The 22,365-nt window shown below is 38.5% G+C and overlaps 1 protein-coding gene across 4 annotated transcripts in view; it reads right to left on the minus strand.

Annotated features, from left to right (window-relative positions):
- The window catches only part of erbb4b (erb-b2 receptor tyrosine kinase 4b), a 429,788-nt gene extending 407,760 nt beyond the window's left edge, over nt 1-22,028 (minus strand). For all 4 annotated transcript variants that reach the window (XM_079822543.1, XM_079822542.1, XM_079822541.1 and 1 more), the window contains exon 1: nt 21,675-22,028. In XM_079822543.1, coding sequence (XP_079678669.1) covers nt 21,675-21,753 — 79 coding nt within the window. In that variant the 5' untranslated portion in view covers nt 21,754-22,028. The remainder of the gene's footprint in view (nt 1-21,674) is intronic.
- Between the last annotated feature and the right edge of the window lie 337 nt (nt 22,029-22,365).

Here is a 22,365-nt window from a genome sequence, read left to right on the forward strand (position 1 = left end):
AACAAACGCAATGTCTTACGCATGTGAACTGGAACTGGCATGTTTATTGCCCGGTAGCGACCCGTTTAGCTCCACGAGTCGGTGGGCGGGCTTGAGGCGGTGCTTCTGCGTCCTATTACGTCAATGGTCGACATATTGTGAGAGCTCTCGTTTTCTGGGCCTGGTGTCTATAAAAGCTTTTCATTGACAAACAAGAACGTTTTCAGCTCTGAAACTTACAGGATATTCATATATCACGATTAACTTTTATATACCAAAGGCTCAAAGGAAAGATGATTTCTCAATTCATCATCCCTTTAACTTATTTTTGCTGTTAACTAGCAGTCATCAAGCTCAGTAAACAGTGCCTGTCACAGACACAAAGATATACCTTTAATTTCACTAAACTGATTGCTCACTAAAAACTCCCACAGTTTTCAGGCCATTTCAATGTTTTTGATTTTGAAGTGACAAAGTGGTGATATCTAAATGGCGGAGTTGTTTACTTGCTTTTTAATTAGTCTTCCCATTAATGCCATAATTTTCTTTATTCAGGCCGATTCGACAATGGGCACCAAAACAAGAGGTGGGATTTATCGCACTAACCAATCATAACCGATCAAATCCAACCATAGCGCAATGGAGCCCTTGCCTCCTCTCACATGACTTTCCTCCATTCATTCTCAATTTCCTCCCACTAAACCCACTGCATGCTTTAGGGGGTCTGTTAAAAGTCAATGGGATCAGATGAGGCACATGCGGGTGTCGCTGTTGGGCAGTGTTACTTTATAAAAATAAATGACTTTTACACTTATTAATGTCACATTTTGTAATATATGTAATAGATTTTGTAATGTTTTATTTTTGTAATATCGATTATTTTCTCATCCAGTTTTTTTGAGGAGGCACAGCCTCCCTTGCCTTCTCGGGGGAAACGCCCTTGCTTGGTTTGCCTAGGCAGAGATGAAGGGCACTGAAACCATGTATAAAGTGAGCCGAACAAGTACTCTAATTAGAAGAGAGTTTGAACGTGTCATGAACTCCAGGAAAAGAGCGCATGAAGTGGAAAAAGGCCCAGCTGGATGCTGGCAAAGCCAGTTTGCATAAAAAAGAGAGCAAAAAAACAAGAATACATGATAAAAAAAACTCATGTCTTTTCACATGAGAGAGAATCAAGAATACATGGGTGTTTCTTCAACTAGGCACTTAATAAATAAATAATCAATCTATTAAATCAATCAACCAACCAACCAACCCTTGGTCCATAAAAGGGGCCACTGCTGAACAAACAGCAAATGCAAAACTACTCTTGCTTTATAAAGCATAGAAATGTATAATTTTACCATCAACGTCTGGGTAAAATGAAAGGAAGTGTTACAACTAATGACAAGTTTTCTCTTTCCGAATGAGAAAATCTGTACAATGTCTTGTACAATGTTTTATTCATCCTGTGCCTGTCAGTGGGTGAGTGCAAAATATAAAGAAAGAGACAGCACTTTTACCTCCCACACTTTCAGCTTCCAGTATTTACACTGAATAAATGCAAACCTGAATCCACAAAACTGCTTTCAGGTTGAACTACCTGAGAAGACACTGCGTCTGAGAGGAGAAAAAATGCAGGATATGTTCCACAGTCGATCACGTGATCAGATAAACCCCTCAGAGATGGCTCCTCCATCACAGGGGCCGTTTAACTCAGAGACAGCATGTTTGTTGTTCGGGGCTTTGGCCCATCTCCGAGTGCGGTGTTCTTTTACAGGCTCAGCCCCAGGAGAGAACACAAGACTCGGGTAATGGGAGAGGAGTCTGGGAAACACCAAGCTGGCTATTATCACTCCATAAGCCACGGCGTAGACACCTAAACACATGCTAAGAAGAGCACGGGAGATGGTGGGAGTACCTGAGGGTCACACGAGGGGGATTGAGATGCTCAGGATACACAAGGGGTACAATTATAAGGCATTCAGACATACTGTACAGCAAGGCCGTAACTATGTCTTGAACATTGAGGGGGACCAATTTTTGTTTTGTTTTTACAAAGTATAAAGAAACAGAATTCTAGGTCTAATTCTAGATGGGAAATAATCATTTTGGGACTATTTGCAAATCATATTTGCATTAATTTGCGTCAAATATATTGTTAGTCTCGAGAATCTTCCCGTTAGTGAATAAATACATAGATCCGCTGTTAACACTCAAATTCCTTAGTGGTCTGGTGGTAGAATTTTTGTAAACCGTTGTGAAGGTTACAGGTTCTAATCCGCCCTCATATCGGTTTTTTTCTTCTTCATTAAAATCAAAGAAGTTCAATGATTGTATATTAAGAGCATGGACACGTTTGTGTGCATTTTGTTTTGTGATTTCACCAGAAAGAAGTCCCAGCAACGGCATTAAGCGATAGATTGAGGCGCTCGTCTGTGTGAAGACTGCACGAGCCAAAAGATAACGTAAACCCTGCCCACTATGATTTGATTGGCCATCTCAATCATTTTGACATTGACAAGCGTCATTAGACCTGAGGCAGACTAGACTAAAAATGTAACTTTTAAACTTTTTTGTCATCCTAACATACAGAGTGCTGCGTAATGAAGTGCAATGCAGTGCAAGAATTTCAAATATTGGGGGGGACAATTTGGCCATTTCTAATTATTGGGGGGGACTTGTCCACAGCATGGCTGTACTGTTGGTTATAGTAGGGGTTCCTACTGCTGGATGCTCGTAATGCTATTGGTTAGTTGCACAATTGGCCATAGCAAATTATACTAATTGATCCATTAAGGATCCTGTAGCAGAACAAGTAGAGCATGGTGCTTGAAACCAAGGTCATGAGTTTGTGTGAGAAATCACAGAATTATTAAAATGCATATTTTAGATGCACTATAAGTCACTTTAGATAAAATAATCTGACAAATGCATTATGTACATGTAAAAATAAGATCTAATTTTACAAATAATCAACCATTCTGGAGGGAAAATGTTTCTATATAAATTTCAGCAGTCCATAATGCATTGTCATCATGCTTTTAACCAAAGCATTTAAGATATACTCCATTTTGGGGTCTTTAAGATCTTTTTTTATTATTATTTAAAAAAACCTAAAACTTTTATTCGGCAAGGATGGATTAAACTGATTAAAAGTGACAGTAAATACTTTTATATTGTTACAAAAAAGATTTCTATTTCATGTTATTACTGTTCTTTTGATTCACCAAAGAATCCTGAAAAAATATCATGGTTTCCATACAAATGTTATGCTAAATATTAAAACAATAACTGTTTTAAACATTACTAATAAAAGGAAATGTATCTTGAGCACCAGCACATTAAAGTGATATCTGGCACTGAAGACTGAAATAATGGCTGCTAAATAAATTACACTTTAAAATATATTCAAATAGAGAACAGTTGTTTTAAATAGTAATAATATTTTACAATATTAGAGTTTTACTGTATTTTCATTCAAATAAATGCAGTCTTGGTGAGCACAAGAGACTCCTTTCAAAAACATAAAAAATATATATTACCGGCCCCAAATGATAATGTACATTTTATCAGTTCATGAACAATTGATGCAGTAGCGAGCGATCGTGTTTCTGTCCCTTTGTGCCGAGAACTTACTTTGAACTTCCCCTTTTCCCTAAACAGATTTTCTCCAAATTTCTGCTTACCCATAGTGTTTGCGGCAAATCAATTATGGAGCATTGGTCAAGAAAAATAAATCACACACACTAGCTTTTGGCTTCAAGACCTCAAGGAAAGAGTTTAGAGAGAAATATGCTGAGAGAACAAGAGAACAGCTCCAAAAAGTGTTTAGTCAGGCTATAAAATCAACAAAGTTTGTTCACTCAAAACAGAAAGACAGACAACAAAAAAAATGACTATGAATTTACCAGAAGACGTCGACAGATTTACACTACTCTCCACACAAACACACAAATCACAAATAAAATCACTCTCAAAACAAATCCCAAGCTATGACTTAACAGATGACAAGGAGAAAATTGGAAAATGTCAAACAAGGGAGAGGGGATGAGTGAAAGATAATTTTTTTTGGCCGTCTCTGACTGTGCAAGCAGGTGTTACAATGTGTATGCAATGTTCACACACTACGTAGCTTTGGCAACACCTGTATTTCAACAAACTCTATATGAAGTAATTTAAACTAAATGCATTGTGGCCAAACTTACACATATGTGTGGAATCCTTCCTCTGGCCATGGGCAAGTTGTGTGTATATGCTTAGTTGCAAACGCCAGTGATTTGGGGAGGAATTCTCTCACTCAATCCACAGCCGGCTGCTTCTGATTACTGCTCTGGGAATAAAGTCTGTACTGTAACTGTAGCTGCTAGTTTACAATCTGTTTCTCCAACTACAACCTTAACTAAGTAGGTCTGCAATACCTGGAAAAAGCTAGCCATTAGCATTTCCAATCATCTCAAAAGCTATGCGCAGTCTCAGATCTTTCACTAGCGACTTGCCCAAATTCTTTTTTTAAATGGCATTCCTATCCATATTTTCAAAAGTTTGGAGCTGGTACAAATGTTTTTTTGTTTTTTTTTTTATGTTTTTGAAGAAACGTATCTTATGCTCACCAAGGCTACATTTATTTGATCAAAAATTGTTCAAAGTTTTCAGCATTATTATCAATGAAAAATCAGAAGAAAAAAAAATCTGGATTCTTGAATAGGAAGAGGAACAGAAAGAACAGATTTGAATTAAAAATAGAAATGTTTTGTAAACATAAAATCTTTACTTTGATTTTTGATCAATTTAATGCATCCTTGCTGAATAAAAGTGTTAATTTCATTAAAAAAAACTGACCCCAAACTTCTGAACAGTAGTGGCTGTCCACCTTCTGGTGGACTAGATTTTAGACCAACGTCTAAAAATGTTCACATTGATGAGGTCTGCATGATGGCATTTGATAGCAGGTTCAAATGTAGTATTTTGCGGATTGAGTAAAGTAATCAGTGTGATATGGTTAAGTATACTATAGGCATTTACCTGTCTAAATAACAACAATAATAAATAATTAATCAGTGTAATGTAAAAGTGTTTTGCATAGGAAGTGAATGCATACAGTAGGTGGCATGACTCGCATAATTTTTGCTTCTGCGTACCACAGATGGCAATCCTTCGGGCATGCCCGAGGTCTGCCAGCGGTGAGTTTGGAGGGAGAAAAGATGGAGCGGCGGTGTGGGATAGAGACACACCGCCGAGCGGCATGCAGTGGTTGTGGAGATGGCAGACTCGGGGTGTCCAGTGGCCATAATAAAACGTCCCTGTCAGAGGCTTGTGGCTCCCCAGAGTGAGTTCTGATTAATTGGGCTGTCCAGCCTCTCTGATAGCGGCTGCTTTACCCACTGCTCCTGGGAACCGTACCCATGCCCCTTTCACTCAACCCCATGCCAAAAAAGGAACGAAAAAAGAAAGAAGTGAATATCTGGCCTTCGAGCCTTTGCGGCTAAAATTAGAGACTCTCTTCCCTTGCCTCTCATGTTTGCTGTCTCTCTCCCTCCCAAAATGATCCTGCATCAGCATTCTGTTCACCTTGCTGGGGGGTTTAATGTGTATTTATACATGTGTATCGGGAAGCAGGGGACATTCAAACAGCAGACACCTCAGCATGAAGCATTTACAAGTTTCAGTCATGTGTGTGTGTACAAGTGTGTAACAAAATGTTAAATCTATAGCAAAGTCACCATTAGGCCTCCTAGATTAAGCACCGCTGTCCACAGTAAACAGCCACAGAAGGCAAAACTCAAGAGATGACATTGCAACAAAATTTCTATGCAAAGCCCAAAGTCCTACTAAACCCACTGAGCTGCCCTTCATTTTCTGCTCTACCGTAACACCTTATACTAGGGTTGGGAGATGTGATTGTATCGTAAAATTGTCAATAGAAACAGTAAAAAATGGAAAGAAATTACATTCTGTTTGTACACTCTGTCCCTGTATAGTCAATCATTTATCCCTTAAAACTCATCTTTGATCACCAAAATGACTTTTTCCTGTGGAAATAATCCATCATGCCTTAAAATAGAATGAAATGAACTTGAATGTAACTACACCCTTGCTTCATTTAGTACATGCGGATTCTTGAATATGCAAATTAAGCCCCGCCTCCACTCACTCACACCAGCTCAAGAGACCCACTCGTTCAACTTTTACTCAAGTTACTGTAGAAAACGCTGCACACTGGTATCGCTCTTTACAACGTCATATACATAACGGTAATTAATATGATTAGCCTTTTGCTTGACTACATTATCAAACAGCTAATAATATGTTGCTAATGTTACACAAACCATGTTCCCGTTCGCCATCTCAGAGTCAGACAGCTGCCTTCTAACAATCATCATAACATCATAATATGCATCATATACATAATACACCTGCTATATTTCTAAATGCACACTATTTTTCATATCAACAGAAAAATACACCAGTATGGCTTCTCTTCAGACTCCCCTGCTTTGCAGCATAGTAATGATGATAAGCTATAAAGACCACCCACATGTTGACGTGATTGGTTACAAGGTATTTTGTGACGTCAGAAACACCAGCGATTTCAAACCGCGTCTTTGGTTCGCTGGACTTTGAAGGAGAAAATACTCAGCAATGGTGTTGACTTGTGAATGTGTACATGTGTACATGGTTTGTCTGAAAGCATATTAAAAACACCACATAGACATAAAAACATTAAAAACATGATTTTCATCACAGGGGGTCTTTAACAATTCTTTCAGTACTTTTGAGGGAAAACAGTCATGCAATTCCATTTCCAAATGATGAAATTATAGACAAAAATTGCAAAAGGTCCGTTTACACAAACATTTCCCCGACTTTTCAGTCTTTTTAGAGACGGCATAAATGGAGTCCAGTAATTGCCATTGATAGAAACTAAACAAAAAAGATGGAATCATTTGACTGATTTATTCCTTCATTTAAAAATAAAATCCTACTAATAATAAAAAAGATTTGGCTAATAAGAGTAATTTATTGGAATAAGTTGGACTACACTGGCTGTGCTGTGCAGTTTTGATTCACTAAGAAATATAGGGGCTCATAAGATTAATTCACTTTAGAATCAGTTGGAAAAAACAACTCTAGTTCGAGTAGTGAGTCTTATGAGTTGTGAATCAAAAACATGCAACTGTAATGATGGAGAACTCAGAAAAGAGGGAACGTTGGATCCAAATGCAGTAAAGGTTGTATTAATAAAACACACAGCAAACCATAAACAGAACAGAATAAACCCACAGAAAAACATACAGATAAATCCTCAGTTATAGAACAGCCAAGTCACAATATACACCTGGGGAAGACTAATCAACAGGGAAAACTACAAAACTACAAACATGGCCAAAGGAACAGGACACGGAAATGAACACAAAAACAATAGGAACATAAAAACACTTCAGCAAAAGTCCATACAAAACAGGCACAACACTGGGATCTTGAGAACAGCACGGCCAGCGATTCAATAAAAAAGAACTGGCTCATAGGAGTCATTCACTCAGGAATCAATTGGTCTACAAAGGCTGCACTGTATGGCTGAGTCACTAAAAAGTACCAGCTCATAAGAGTCATCAGAACATCATTCAGTTCCTGGTATGTGTATATAAAACTCAAACTCTACCATCTACAGAAGAATGAGCTCGCTTCAAAGTCAATTCATTGGGGAAATCATTCACCATCACTTCCAGGTAAACCCGAGCTAAAAAAACAGACTTTCACAGAGAAAAATAACTCAGCAGCAGACACAAAAGACAGCACCTCTTCCTTCCTCTAAGCTTCTACAGGTTGAACGACAGTCCTTGCTCAGCACCTGGCTCATCTCTCCCGCAGTCAGTCAGCCAGCCAAGGTCAATTGCCTTTCCCCTTTCCTCTCATTCAGTGCTTTATGTGCCTTTACGGCCGACGTTTTTTTCTTCTCCTCTGCACCAAGGTGACTGCTGGCCCACAGAGACTGGCACAGACTGCTGGGTAGCTTTAAAAGATCAGCAAATGCAGCACAGGCCTGACCCTCTGATTCGGTCAGAGCGCTTTCCCTTTCCACCTTTGGTCATTTTACATTTCCTCAATCCTTAAATCACATTATTGCTTTTTTTCTAAACTCCACCATTAACTTTTATTTGGCATTTCTCCATTTCACTCTCATAAATAGCATAAGCATTCACATTTCTCTTAAGTACTCGCTTTTGTTCTTCAGTGTCTTTTTCCTCCTCTCTAAATCTTGCATGTTCTGTCTCTTCCATTTCCTCTCTCCCTGATGTCTCCTTACGGGCTGTAAAATCACCTATAAACCGCTCACATCCATAAGAGCTTCATTAGCGGGGACAAAATGTGTCTGTTGCACACAGCACAATGAAAATCTGTCCCTGAGAGGGAATACAAACATTTAATTATGCAGCAATGACAAAAACACAGAAAGAGAAAGACTGAAAGAGAGAGAAAATAACTTAAAGGTGCAATCTTACACCACCACTGGAAGCAAACGGAACTGCTGTCTGTTTAAGCAAATATTACAATTTAAATAAAATGATTTTAAAGCAAATGCCATGAGCTTTGGGTGGACCTAAATGTTTTTGGCAGATGGGGAAGTGTTTGAAACATGCAAATTGGTGTTATTAGTGGTGCTGAAATTACACACTTCACCTTTAACTCAAGTACTTACACAATTGGTTTTGACTGCCCATTCTAGAGATGGGCAAAATATTGAATATTTAAACTTACAAAATAGTGTTACTTAAAGGGATAGTTCACCCAAAAATGAAAATTTGCCCATGATTTACTCACTTTAAAGTCATCCTAGGAGTATATGACCTTCTTTCAGACAAATAAAATCAGAGTTATATTAAAAATGTCCTGGCTCTTCCTAGCTTTACAATGGCATTGACTGTTGCTCTGTTTTTGAAGTCCATAAAAGTGCATCTCCATCATAAAACTGTTCCACACGGCTCTGGGGGGTTAATAAAGGCCTTCTGAAGCGAATTGACGCATTTGTGTAAGACAAATTTCCATATTTAAAACTTTATAAAGTAAATTTTCCGATGAATCGCCTTCCGTTTTCAATTTACGGAAAAAGTGTAGCGCCCATGCCTCTCGCAGTTCAAAATGCTTACGCTGCGTCTGACGACATTGCGCACCAGTTACGCTCGTCAGACGTAGCGTGAGCATTTTGAACTGCGAGAGGCGTGGGCGCTACACTTTTTCCGTAAGTTGAATACGGAAGGCGATTCACCGGAAGCTAGAAAATGACTGACTTTATATATTTATTCAAGTATCCTCTTCTATAGGGTCATTCTATGTCAAATCAACCAAATTTCAGAAATTCCCCGACTCACATGTTTGATGTTGTTCATATTTGTTTTTCTGAAGAAATGTTACATGTCATGTATGTATATTTACAGAGTAATCCATAAATCTGCAGTGGGAGGTCAAAATTACTAATTTCATCTGAGATTTTGAGCTAAATTACAGGGGGTTGATGGCACAATCATTATTTTATTTTTGCACAAAGATTAGTAGGTCTATTAGTTAAATCTGTTGACTTTAGTAATCACTGTTGTTGCATCATATGCCAACACTGACAACTTTTTTGACCGAGGTTTGCATGCCTGTGACTCAAGAAATATATTTTAAAGGGGTGGTAAAACACATTCTTTTGAAGGCTTGATTGTGTTTGTGGGGTGCACTGTAACATGTGTTCATGCTTCGTTTTTAAAAAAATTGCCTTATTTTTCATATATTTGACCTTTATTCTACACTGATCTGTCCCTCCTTGTAAAACGGTCTGATGGTTTACGGGTTTTATGAAGCCAGTCCCTCAAAAATACGCGATGGGCTCTGATTGGTTAGCTGGCCCAGTGTGTTGTGATTCGCTAACCGCAGTGCACGTTTGTCGGAAACGTCACGCCCCTTCCCTCTACCGGAGGCTGTGCTTTGGTCAGTATTAGAAACGCTGGCGTCAATAAAACCATACCAATCTGAGCCCGAATCAGACCCAGAACATTTTAGTAAAGATGATCGAGCAGAACCTGTTCAGTCCTCAAGAGTAAAGACTGCGGATCTATAGTGATCGCTACTGAATGGCACTTTTACTTTTGTATTTTTAGAACGATTATAGCCAAATATCTGTTGCAAGAACTAACCCAAAACGAACACTAAGCACTGGCTTTAACTAGTAAGTTAGCCAAATCACACACAGAACCATGTTTAGCAGGCCTGTAGATAAACAATACATAAAAGCTCTAATCAAAGAATCATTTACACTAATGCCAGGTTCGCTGTTGAGATTTTAACGTTAGTGTTTGTAACGTTAGGTGTTCGTCGGATAACGTTAAGTATGAATGAGCATTTAACAGACTGGTTTGCAGAACAGCATTGTCATCTGTTTACTTCCTTGCTACAACCTATTACAGGAAAACACATCGATGAAATATAAATCAGACTTACAGGTTGTGGCCCGTAAACAGCTTCTGTTTGTAAATCCAGCTTTCAGGACAAGCCGTTGTGCATATCCTGTATTGAACTCGCGAAGTTTGTGTTGTCCTCCGTGAAATGTGCAGCGCGCGCGTCGTGCATCCACGCACTGGCAGTGTTTTTTTCACGCAGCTGACGTTGAGCAAATCCGGCTTTGAAATCGCAAAGATGGTGGATGTTTTCCTCCGTGAGATGTGCTGCAGGGAGCCCCATACGCGCCTGTTTCCCTCCGTCTCAAACACACTTGCATATAACATGCTGTATGTTAAACGCTCTGCAACGCACCCCCGTCCCAAGGAAGGCTGAACAGAGCAAGTACCCCAGACCTGCAATCCGGATGAAAATAACAGCGTTTCCTCGGCATCGCGGCAACACCACTCCAGCCAAACTATATCACAACAACACAGCGATACAAAATGGCCTCACCCCCCCTTATTTAATATTCTCGGAGGAGGGGTTTATGTAAATATTGAGCCTGTTGATGTCACCAACCCTGGAGGAATGTGTGTAGTTGCCTGCTGGCCGTTTGCTGTAGTTCTTATAAACTGATTTCTTTAAAAGCAAATATCTCCCTTTGCTTTAAACTTTGAACGTTGTAACTTTGCAGATGTTGTTTATGCTCAAGCAGCAACATTACACGCTAGCTAAAGTTAGAATAGTGAAATCGTGGTTTACCACCCCTTTAATATCCTTTTATATTTTGGTTTCTAGCAAACTTTTCTTTTGGTATCCATATTTTTATGGCCCTATATGGTTCAATTCCAGAGATATTCTGATCTCACTATGGCTCCATGAGTAAATGGTACACATTTTCAGTGGTCAAAAACCAAACATGTTTATTTTTATCAATTGCATAGAACATACATGTCTAAATTCTATACATATTATCTTTCCAAAGTTTGCATGCCTGTAACTCAAAAAAGTATACATATTTGAATATCCCTCTAGATTTTCATTCTTAATAAACTTTTTATTTGTAATCTTATTATTTGTAAAGGCCCTATATGGTTTAATCCCATAGATATGGGATCCATGACATTTAATATTTTGGCTTTCTTCTTCATTTATGTATTTCTTTCACCAGAAAAAAAGAGAAGATCAATATCAACATTTTTAGCTAGGGACGTTTGGTTGAATTGACACAGTATGACCATACACTGTAAATAAAAAATCAGGTCTCCAATTGAAAATTTTCTAGTGACCGATCACATCTAAATTTTTTAGTTGGCCAAATTGAATTTCTGTTAATTAAATTGCATAAATTCACAGAAATTCAATTTGGCCAACTGAAAAATTTTGATGTGATGATCGGTCACTAGAACATTTTCAATCGGAGACCTGAATTTTTTTTACAGTGTACAGTCGACAAAAACGAACAAATATAATTTTAATTTAGCGTTAACCAGTTAACAGTAATTTAATAAAGGTGTAAGACTCAACGTATAATCTACATATTTAAAATGTACAAAAGTAGAAATATTTAAAAATGGAAAAAAAAAACTTTAACTGTAGGATGTTAGAACTGATAATAGAAACATCATCACAGTCTGTGAAAAGGGTCCATATTTAAAATATTAACTAATTACTTATTATTGCATGCATATTACTAGGATATTGGCTGTTTATTAGTACTTATAAAGCACATATTAATGCCTTATTCTGCATGGAAATATTCTACATCCCTTAATCCTACCCAATATCTAAACTTAACAACTATCTTACAAACTATTAATAAGCAGTAATTAGGAGTTTATTGAGGGAAAAGTCATAGTTAATAGTGAGAATTGGACCCTAATTGAAAGTGTGACCAAAATATATCAAAAGATGATGTTCACCTGTAAAATATTCGGTGCACATCCACATATTTGACTGCTCTTTTGATATTTACTCAAACACACATAAGTAAATCAAGATTAAGTCCATTCGGGCAGCACTGTTATTTTGAAACAGTCAGTAGCCTATCACTCAAAGCCTGCCTGTAATTACATTGTAAATGCAGATTAGCACTGAATATTTAAAAAAAAAAAAAGGATTACAGAGAAAGAGTGCAAGGCATACAGAGAAACTGCCCCTTTAGCAGCCCCTCACAAGAAAGAAAAACATGAAACGCTCATTACAAGGAGGTGCATTTTGTTTATAGCCAAGAACACGAGTCTGTAATTATTCTTTTATTTGTTAAGTTCATTATTCAGGAGTTTGGAAAAAGCGAAAGGGGAGGAGGGCGGGGTTTAAATGAGGAGAAACAGCTCACTTAGTTGTCAGCGACCTTAGAGGGAACAACAAGGGAAAAAAGACAAGAAATTGGGGATGCACAATTAACTTTAATTCCGTACAATTGCTTTTAATTCCATGCGCTGCGGTAATGAGTGCATTTTAGCAAAGATTAGGCCTATATCCATTGTCATACTAATTTCTTGCTTTTGTGGCATGCACAAGAAAGGGATGAAAGAAGTTGAAAGGAAGAATTGAAGCAGACGGCGGGAGAAGCCTGGAGAGCAGGACAACTCCGCATTAAACGATTGGCAGTGTCAATCAGAGCCAATGTTTCGTTTTCCCCATCTCTGTCCTCACGCAGACAAAAATCCTCGGAATGGCACTTATTAACAGCCCCTCTGCTGTTCTTAATTGTAGGCTGACAAAGCCTGTCTTTGGCTTTGGGAGAGAGGGACAAAAGCAGCTCTCAAACATCATAGTCACGGACGTCTGAGCTGCTCATGTACATCTGAATAGCACTTTGTATAATGAGTCAGAGCACTGAACGTTATGAATTTTGTCAGTGTAACTTGAGTTTGCGTGAAACAATAGCTAGCGGCTGTTTGGCGCTGATTGGCGTTGCGCTGTATTTTGCCTGCGTGGCTGTCACTCTTTCACCCTTGTCACTTAAAATGAGGAGAACTATCATTAAACTTGACTGTTCATCTGAACTCTGAATCGGGTGAAATGGCCAACACATACAGTCTGAAACTCTGAAAATTGCGGCAAATAAATCGCTGGAATGTCCAAATTGTATCATTAGCAACATTTGCTTAGGCTCGTACTTGGGGTTAGAGGTGTGAACGAACCCTTATGACACGTGGCATGGACACAAACACGAATGAGCCTTGAATTGTGTGGTTTGTTGAGGAGAAATTACTTTACAAAGCAACTCTACGGCAATTTTTGTATGGTGGATAAAAATAAGCCCCTTTCACACGCATTGATCCTGTAAAATTGCCATAAAATTGCCAGAGTGCCTTCTGTATGAACACAAACACGTTCCGGGATTAATTCCGGGATCGATCCTAGAACGGGGACCTAATAACATTGCTGGGACCAGTCCCGGAACGCGCCCTGTGTGAACAAAAGAGTGATGACGCTGAAGCTGAGATCATCCGCCAACTTAACAAAACGTAATGTGATCCGCTGGTTTATGCTCAAAAAATCCACAAGCGTGGTTTCATTAGCTACCTTAAGACGCTGCAGAGAGTTTACATATCACATCGATGTCACGTGTATTTACAAGATTTTTACGGGATGATTCCAGAAAATCACTGTCAGTGTGAATGGACCAAAATCAAACGATCCAGCAACAAATCCCGGGATACATTATCAGTGTATTTTCCGGAATCTCTGTGTGAAGGGCTATAGTGGAAACAGACAAGTCATAGACATTGAGGCCTTGTCCATAATATGTTTTTGCTTGAAAACGCATCTTTTTCTCTCCGTTTTGGCCTTGCGTCCACACTGAGATGGCGGTTTTATTAACGAAAAAGAATCTTTTTGAAAACTCTCCAAAGTGGATACATTTTAAAACGCCTTTTTTTGCATTGTATTGTGAACTTGAGGTATTTGAAAACAATGACGCATGTTTAGTTATGTCACGCATATGTAACGCAGGCCAATCGATAAACGAAAACGCCTTTTTTAAATGTATCTGGATTAATGTAGACGTAGCCTGAAGGAGAGACCCGAGCCATATAGGGACCATATTATGACTCGGGTCAATTAGCAACCACATAGTAACCATCACCAGCACCTTTGCAACCTCCCAAAATCATGTTGGCTTTTTTCCAAATGTCAGACTTTCTCTAAACAATAAAACAAATGAAAAGTTCAGCACAAGTTAATTTCATTCGACAGCACTACTCACAAGAATTCATTTCCACTAATCTGGGTTACAGTGAAGCAATGGACTGGAAAGGGCCAATCTATAAACAAATACGCATCTTAACATGATTTTAGTGTGAAAAAAAATCCCTTACTAACCTTTTCTGTGTAAAGATATACAATTTTACAATGCCCTAAACCCTAGAAAATGACGGCTGTAAAATTTTAACCTGTTTTAAAGTTCAAATAATACACATTTTTACCAGAAGAATCATTGTAAATGCTAAAATTATAAGCTTCACATTTCTGTTTTTATGTCCTCCAAAAATGGCACTATTTATTTTGCACTTTAAGTGCCTCACCATTTTTAAAGAAAAGAGGGACGAGTCTAAATTATTAGATTTTTTGTTGAAATCAAAAATGTACCAAAAGTGCTGTCGATTGAGCTTTCTGTACTTTTACATATTTAGTAGATATGAAAGAACAAAGGATGTTTGGGGCATTCAGAAGAGACATTTTTGGGCACAGACAAAATCGAAAATTATAAAGAGTTGCCCGAAAACAGACGTTGTCATCCTGTAATGGTTCTAATGCCTCTCTTAGCTCAAAACAATTTGATTCCAGCACATTCTCTTCGGGCCCAGATTGCTCTTGTTTCAATACATCACTGCTGAACTTGTAAAGATGGAAATCAAGAAAACAGCCACATGGGGTCGATCTGGCAGTCACTGCTGTTCTAGATAAAGAGAAAGCATCCCCAGCCAGCGGAGCTGTGCAGTCAGAGGTTAAATGATTTGAACTTCTGACTTACAGTGTAACTGACCTTGAAAGGAAAATTGCCGACTTCTATCTGATGCGATTCTCTTAGATACTCAGTTTATGGGAAAAGCTATTGTCAGAATGAACGTTTTCTCTGCAAACAATTGTGCGTTATGAATTATACATGAGTTGCCATGTCCTTTTACCCATGCAAACACTGCATGTATGAATACTGATAACAGTTCAGTAATGTGTCAAACCAACAGAAGATTGTAAACACAGCATGTGCATTTGAATGCATAAATGGCCACATTATAAACATGTTCTCCCTCATTTTCTCAAAACTCTTACGGACTCTGTGAGGTATCAAGTCGTATTAGACTTCAGGCTGTATAAAGGACTTTGGCACTAATTGTAGCACAGCTCTGCTCAGCAAATACTGTCGAAAGGCCATGTAGTTGGATTCATTCTAGATGCGAGGAGAATAAGAGGAGTAGTAGTTTGGAGGCAAAATTGTAAGGTACAGTTTATAGTATACAGATGTGTTCAAGTGTGCTATTTTGAACACAGCATTTTTAAGATGGTGAGTCAAGTTAAAGGATTAGTTCACTTCAAAATGAACATTTCCTGATATTTTACTCACCCCCCATCTCATCCAAGATGTTCATGTCTTTCTTTCTTTAGTCGAAAAAAATCTGCAAGTGCATATTTAGATGTATTATTACACTGCTGCCTAAAATAAATACTCAATTTGCTCTTTCATATATAAACATATGGACATATATATAACACATAAACTGATGTCCATATGTAAATATACAAACAAAAGTCAAGGTGGATACATAAAAACAGGGGAAGACTATATTTTTTTCACTGCGTGTCGAACTTTGAGCTTTATATTAAAGGATTAGTTCACTTCAAAATGAAAATGTCCTGATATTTTACTCACCCCCATCTCATCCAAGATGTTCATGTCTTTTTTTTTTTCTTCAGTCGAAAAGAAATGTAGTTTTTTGAGGAAAACATTCCAGGATCTTTCTCCACATCATAGACTTCCATGGCAACCAAAATGTTGAAAGTCCAAATCAATGCAGTTTCAAAGTACTTCAGACACTCTGCGCAATCCCAGACGAGGAATAGGGTCTTATCTAGCGAAACAATCGGTCATTTAAATATAAATAAATAAAGAAATACAATTGTATATACTTTTTTCCCTAAATTGCTCCTCTTGCACTGCTCTGTGACGTGCCACTGATTGTGCAATTATATCGGAAAGGTCACGCTAGACGTAAGCGGAAGTACCGCCCCAAGCGAACGTGCAAGGACTAATACAAACGCCCTTTACCAAAAAACACTCCATCTTCAACTTCAAAATCACCCGACATCATTGTTTTACCTTTTTTGCTAAAGGACTTTGTATTAGTCTTCGCATGTGCGCTTCGTAAACACGGGGGGCGTTACTTCCGCCTACATCTAGCGTGACCTTTCCGAGGTCACCGCAGCGCAAGATGAGCAATTTAGGTTAAGGTTAAGGGGAAAGACCCTACTCCTCAGCTGGGATCGCGCAGAACCACTGAAGCCCTTTGAATATGCATTGATTTGGACCTTCAAGATTTTGGATGCCATGGAAGTCTATGATGTGGAGAAAAATCCTGGAATGTTTTCCTCAAAAAATGTAATTTCTTTTCTACTGAAGAAAAAAAAGACATGAACATCTTGGATGAGATGAGTAAAATATCAGGACATTTTTATTTTGAAGAAAACTATTCCTTTAATATAAAGCTCAAAGTTCGACATGCAGGGAAAAAAAACCTGTTTTCCCCTTTTTTCTATGTATCCACCTAAACTGCTCTTTTATGCACATTTTGGACAATGGACTTTAGTTTGTATATTTACATATGGACATCAGTTTATGTGTTATATTTTTCCATGTGTTTGTATATTCTGTACTTATATATGGAAGAGCAAATTGATTGTTTATTTTAGGCAGCAGTCTAATAATACATCTAAATATGCACTTGCGGATGTCAGTTCCAGCTGATCTAGATCTAGAACACGTCCTGAGATGAACAAGATGAACATCATAAAGCAGAATCTTGCTAGAGAATTTGGGACAGTTCAAAATTGACGTCGTTCCAAATCATGACTTTCTACCGTGCAACGACAAATTAAAATATAATGTACATACAATGAAAGTCAATGTGACAACATTTTTAATTTTAGGTGAACTATCCCTTTAAGGAGACGGAAAAAGAACCAGTCAAGGGATTCAGCGGGCAGGTTTTGTTGGTTAAATCAGTGTAGAAATCCATGGCAAGTCTAGAGATAGAGAGGAAGTGACAGAATGAATATGCAATGTAGCGGGTCTACCATGATCAAATCCACAAACAAATCATCAAATTCCCATTAGCCTCTGGAAGGATGAGGCAGCACATGTACATCAGCAGCAGCAGCAGCAGTCAAGTCAGTGCAGCTCCAAAAGGAGGGAGACACTCAGAGCCGGAGCAGAGAGCAGCACGCTGCGCAGGAACCCGCCTTCGCTTGGCAGGAGTTGCCGCTCCTAACAGAATCAAAGGCTGCTTTTCTTCCCATTGAGACACACGGGCTCAGAGGTCAGCCTGCCTTTCTTGGACCAAGATGGAGAAAAACTGAATAAATGGGCTTTGTGAGACAATGGGTTATTGCTGCGTGGGCAAGCGTTTGTAGCACTGTGGCCTCTCACTTTGACAAAATAAAAAGAGAGCGAGAGATGATGCGATTCGACTGCCACGATAAAAGCAAATACTTTAACCTTCTTTGTAGATAGGGCTTCCTGTCTGTGCCACACTGTGTAAACATTTAGATGTACTGTGAACTTAAGATGTGTGTGCCTGGAAATGAATACACAATGCCTCACGAACAAGCGTATGCCATCATAAGCCGCAGATGGAGTTACAAGTTATAAAGGATTTTTAAAAAAGAGAGAGAGAAAAAGATTTGAGTAAACAACAGTGATAAAAAAAGCAAGGATTAAAAAGATCCTATAAGGGAAGACGGCATGCTCAAAATGTATTTGATAGAGCAATGAAACTTCTTCAGAAAGTGAGGAGGGGGAAAAGGAGAAAGGATTCCCGTGGGATACTTTGGCCTCATATGGGACCTGTCAATCAAAAGTCTTGTATGAAACCTCAAGAGGCCAGACCAGAATAGACAGAGGTGAGCTAAGGAAACGTACTTTCCCACAGTCAATAAACATTTAATATTCACATTCTTAAATAAATACTGATTAGATAGATAGATAGATAGATAGATAGATAGATAGATAGATAGATAGATAGATAGATAGATAGATAGATAGATAGATAGATAGATAGATAGATAGATAGATAGATAGATAGATAGATAGATAGATAGATAGATAGATAGATAGATAGATAGATAGATAGATAGATAGCAAGGTTCTTTGTGCAACCTACATTTAAAAAAGGCAATTTAATACTTATTATTGTCTAGTTCAGTTTGTAGCAATTTTAAGATTTTTTTACCCCTCAATTTTAAGACAAATACAGACAAACCCTGCATTATTCACTTCTCACACAGCGCCATTGTAGCAGGGAATCTATCCAAGAAAAAAGATCAGACAGAGAAAAGGAGAGTTAAATTGCTGAACGATTAATTTTCATCAGCAGCCAGTTTCACTGACGGGACTTAATCCAAAGCTAAGCCGATTAACAAACTGATATTTGTGTTCCTACTATTCCCCACAAGTCTCGCTACTGGCACGGCTCCTAAATGTCACGGAAGAGGCTGATTTAAATTCACGACCGTCTTCAGACAGACTGAAACGATAACCGATACAGATCACAATAATGAGTAATACAGCCCGACTTAACACAACAGCACACTGCAGTGGTCAGATCTGTCATCATCATAATCATTATCATCATCATTAACCCTTTCATAAACTAAAAAGGACACTCTCGTATGGGCACATAATATGGGCACTGATTTGCCCATATGACATGTAACTGATCAAAGACAAATTGTGCACAACAATGACAGCAACTCCCAAAAATGAACAAATTATTGACCAAAACAAGGTTACAAAATGTAACAATAATTAATATATTTAATATGTCACAAATATGTTATTTATTCATACTATTCAACTATGCATTGATGTAATCATGGACATGTTTAATGAACTTAGGCTCAATAATTATATTTAGGTAGTTGACATAAAACTTTGACATATAATAATGCTTTATTTTCTTTAACAAGGATTTTAGGCTACAAGTGACATATGCATGAAAAGTGTATAACATATGCCATGCTTTACATCACTTTTAATCACATCTTTACCTTCGCATATTCATTTAAAATGCACAGTGGTGTGTCAAATTTGCTTTTACAAGTAGTAAAATGTTCCCACGTTAATATGAGTTTATAATACCTGCATGCACAACAAATATGAAAGATTTAATTTTTAAAGAAGGATAGCATGTCAAAAACACTGGACAGAAGTTTGCCATAAGTTCAGTATAAAACAGTTTGTTATGGGGTTAGTGTTCAAAAACACTTCTTTATGAAACTCACAAAGGCTTTTTAGCACTAAAAGTGATTCTGCTATTGTTGCAAGCCAAAGAAACCATTCCGGAGATACGTACCATTTCTTATAAACCATTTTCGTAATAAGCACGTTATTTATTAACTTTTATCAACTGTAACTTTGCAGAATATCCTACAGTAGTGTTGTTGTTTACCTGTATACCCATTAAAATCGCTCTCGCCTTAGGCTTTTTAATTCATTTAATCTAGAATAACAATTGGATCAGCATCGTGTCTCCTCCGGGCAGCGCAGCGGAGCGCAGACGTGCGTCAGGAGCCCGTGCCTTTGCCAATGACACCGAGATCAGTAACGAACTATAAGAACTGATTAATTCGTGATCTTTACCTGTTTTCGACAACTCAAAAGCCTCGGTTTTGCCCGTTAGTCAATGGTCAGTGTGTCTAAACGACACTAATAACTGATAAGAGTTGAAAACGCAGCAGTTAATAGTTTCAAGCGTTTCAAATTCATCAAATATGCTTTAAGTTTTCTTGGATGTTTTAATGAGGTCAGTTCAACTCGACTGTGATGGAGGGTCGTGGCTACAACATCATTTATACTACTGTAATCGATATCGAGGGTTCATATTGATGAATTTACCTATTCTGGATGGATCTACCTGAGAAAATAAGTCACGATGACTATTCATCAATTAATGTGTGCGCGCGTGTGGGGGAGGGGGAAGGAATGGGTATGACAAGCTACAATTATTTCTTTGTATTGGTTTTCATAAGATACATTTCAGTTATTATTTTAATAACATTGCTTTTTAACATATATAGGCTAACCGTCATAGGCTACACAATACATACATGTACGAGAAACTATAATGCCAATAAAGTACACGAGAGAGAGAGAGAGAGAGAGAGAGAGAGAGAGAGAGAGAGAGAGAGAGAGAGAGAGAGAGAGAGAGAGAGAGAGAGAGAGATTCAAACTATCTCGGTTCATATACTACCACCATGTGGAGATGTGGACGCCACATTACTGTGTATTCAGGTTATTCTTCTTATGTCATAAAATCTGCCAGTCAAATTATGTGTAATAATTTCCAAAATGCTACTTACATTTAAAACACATTAAGTATGTTTAGTAGTAGCCTAACTTTTCAATAAAAACATTCGAAATTCAACAAGACAGCTTACAAATAGCCTAACTATATATCCGTATGTTTGCAACTAAAAATTTAAAGGATGCTAAATCAAATATGGCGCATTTGGTTGCACGATGATATTTCAAGTTTCCAGTTTCTTTTCAGCCAACGAAAAGTCAACTATAACCCCGTCACGCGCACCATAGGTTCGACTGAAGGCAACAGAAGTGATTTTTTTCACATGCACGGAAAGCAATGACCACTCAAACTCTTTCTCAGACAGTGTACGGGCAGAGAATAACAAAACAAACGTCCAGTGAGACTGAATGCCCCTTTCAGTGCCACTTCAACAGTGCCATTCTGCGCTATCAGTGCCATTGCTCCAACTGTATGCCAGACTATTTCACACAAACACACATAGAGACTCTATGCATGAAATCTATGCATCATTGTAGTGGGGAATGAATGGCACTCATTTACCATTACAATAACGCATCTTATAGGCTAGAACCCAGGGTTTTATTGTTAAGAGAGATTTCCAGGCACACACAAAAAAATTGATCCTCGCACCAGAGGATGGGCACTGCGAGAAGCATCCTCCAAAAAGTAAGCAGAGCTCATAGGTGCGTGCACGAGACGCATAAACACCTTTGCGCACGAGGCGATGGTCAGTCGTTTACTCACCTTGCTGCGAGTCGCTCAGACGGACCGCCACAGAAGTGAGAAGAAACCCGAGGCAACACAGAGAAGATGCCAGCTTCATGTTTGAAGTTGCCCGTGTGTTTCACATGTCCAACACCATATCCTTTTATTTTAAATGTCTTAAGACAGGAACGCAACTGCGGTGGAGTGACTTCTCAAGTGCTGCTGTTGCTTGTCAGTGTGAACAAGGAAATAAGACGTCCCGTTCAAATGGTAAAATAGTCCCCAGGAAAGAGTGTAAAAGTTCAGGTGCGAGAAATTTGCTGTTTAGTGCTTTGACAGGATCTCGACGCAAGGCTCATGCCATTACTCTCTTCAGACGCTCTTCAGCGCTGCGACGGCACAAAGCCTAAGACACGCCCCCGTCGAACCACGCACCGCCCTCCGCCCGACTGATTGGTCCAAAGTCTGTATAATTAGACAAGAGCCCGCCTTACCACGCTCAGCGTAAGTTTTTGATTGGCTCAAGAGGCGCTCGCTTCTAAATACACCTGTCTCGTTCTGCATACGGCGTCTTCTTTAACAGGGCGTTTGTTCAGATTTCAAGAGATTAAAAAAAAGCTCTTCCCATCATGAATTGTCAGAGGACGCATGTAGACGTCGTTATTCCAAATATAAAGCTCTACAGAAGTTGGATGATTATACAAATGCCACTCCAGTCTTTTTTTTTTTT

This window comes from Gobio gobio (genome assembly GCF_949357685.1).
Source record: "Gobio gobio genome assembly, chromosome: 7".
NCBI classification, from domain to species: domain Eukaryota; kingdom Metazoa; phylum Chordata; class Actinopteri; order Cypriniformes; family Gobionidae; genus Gobio; species Gobio gobio.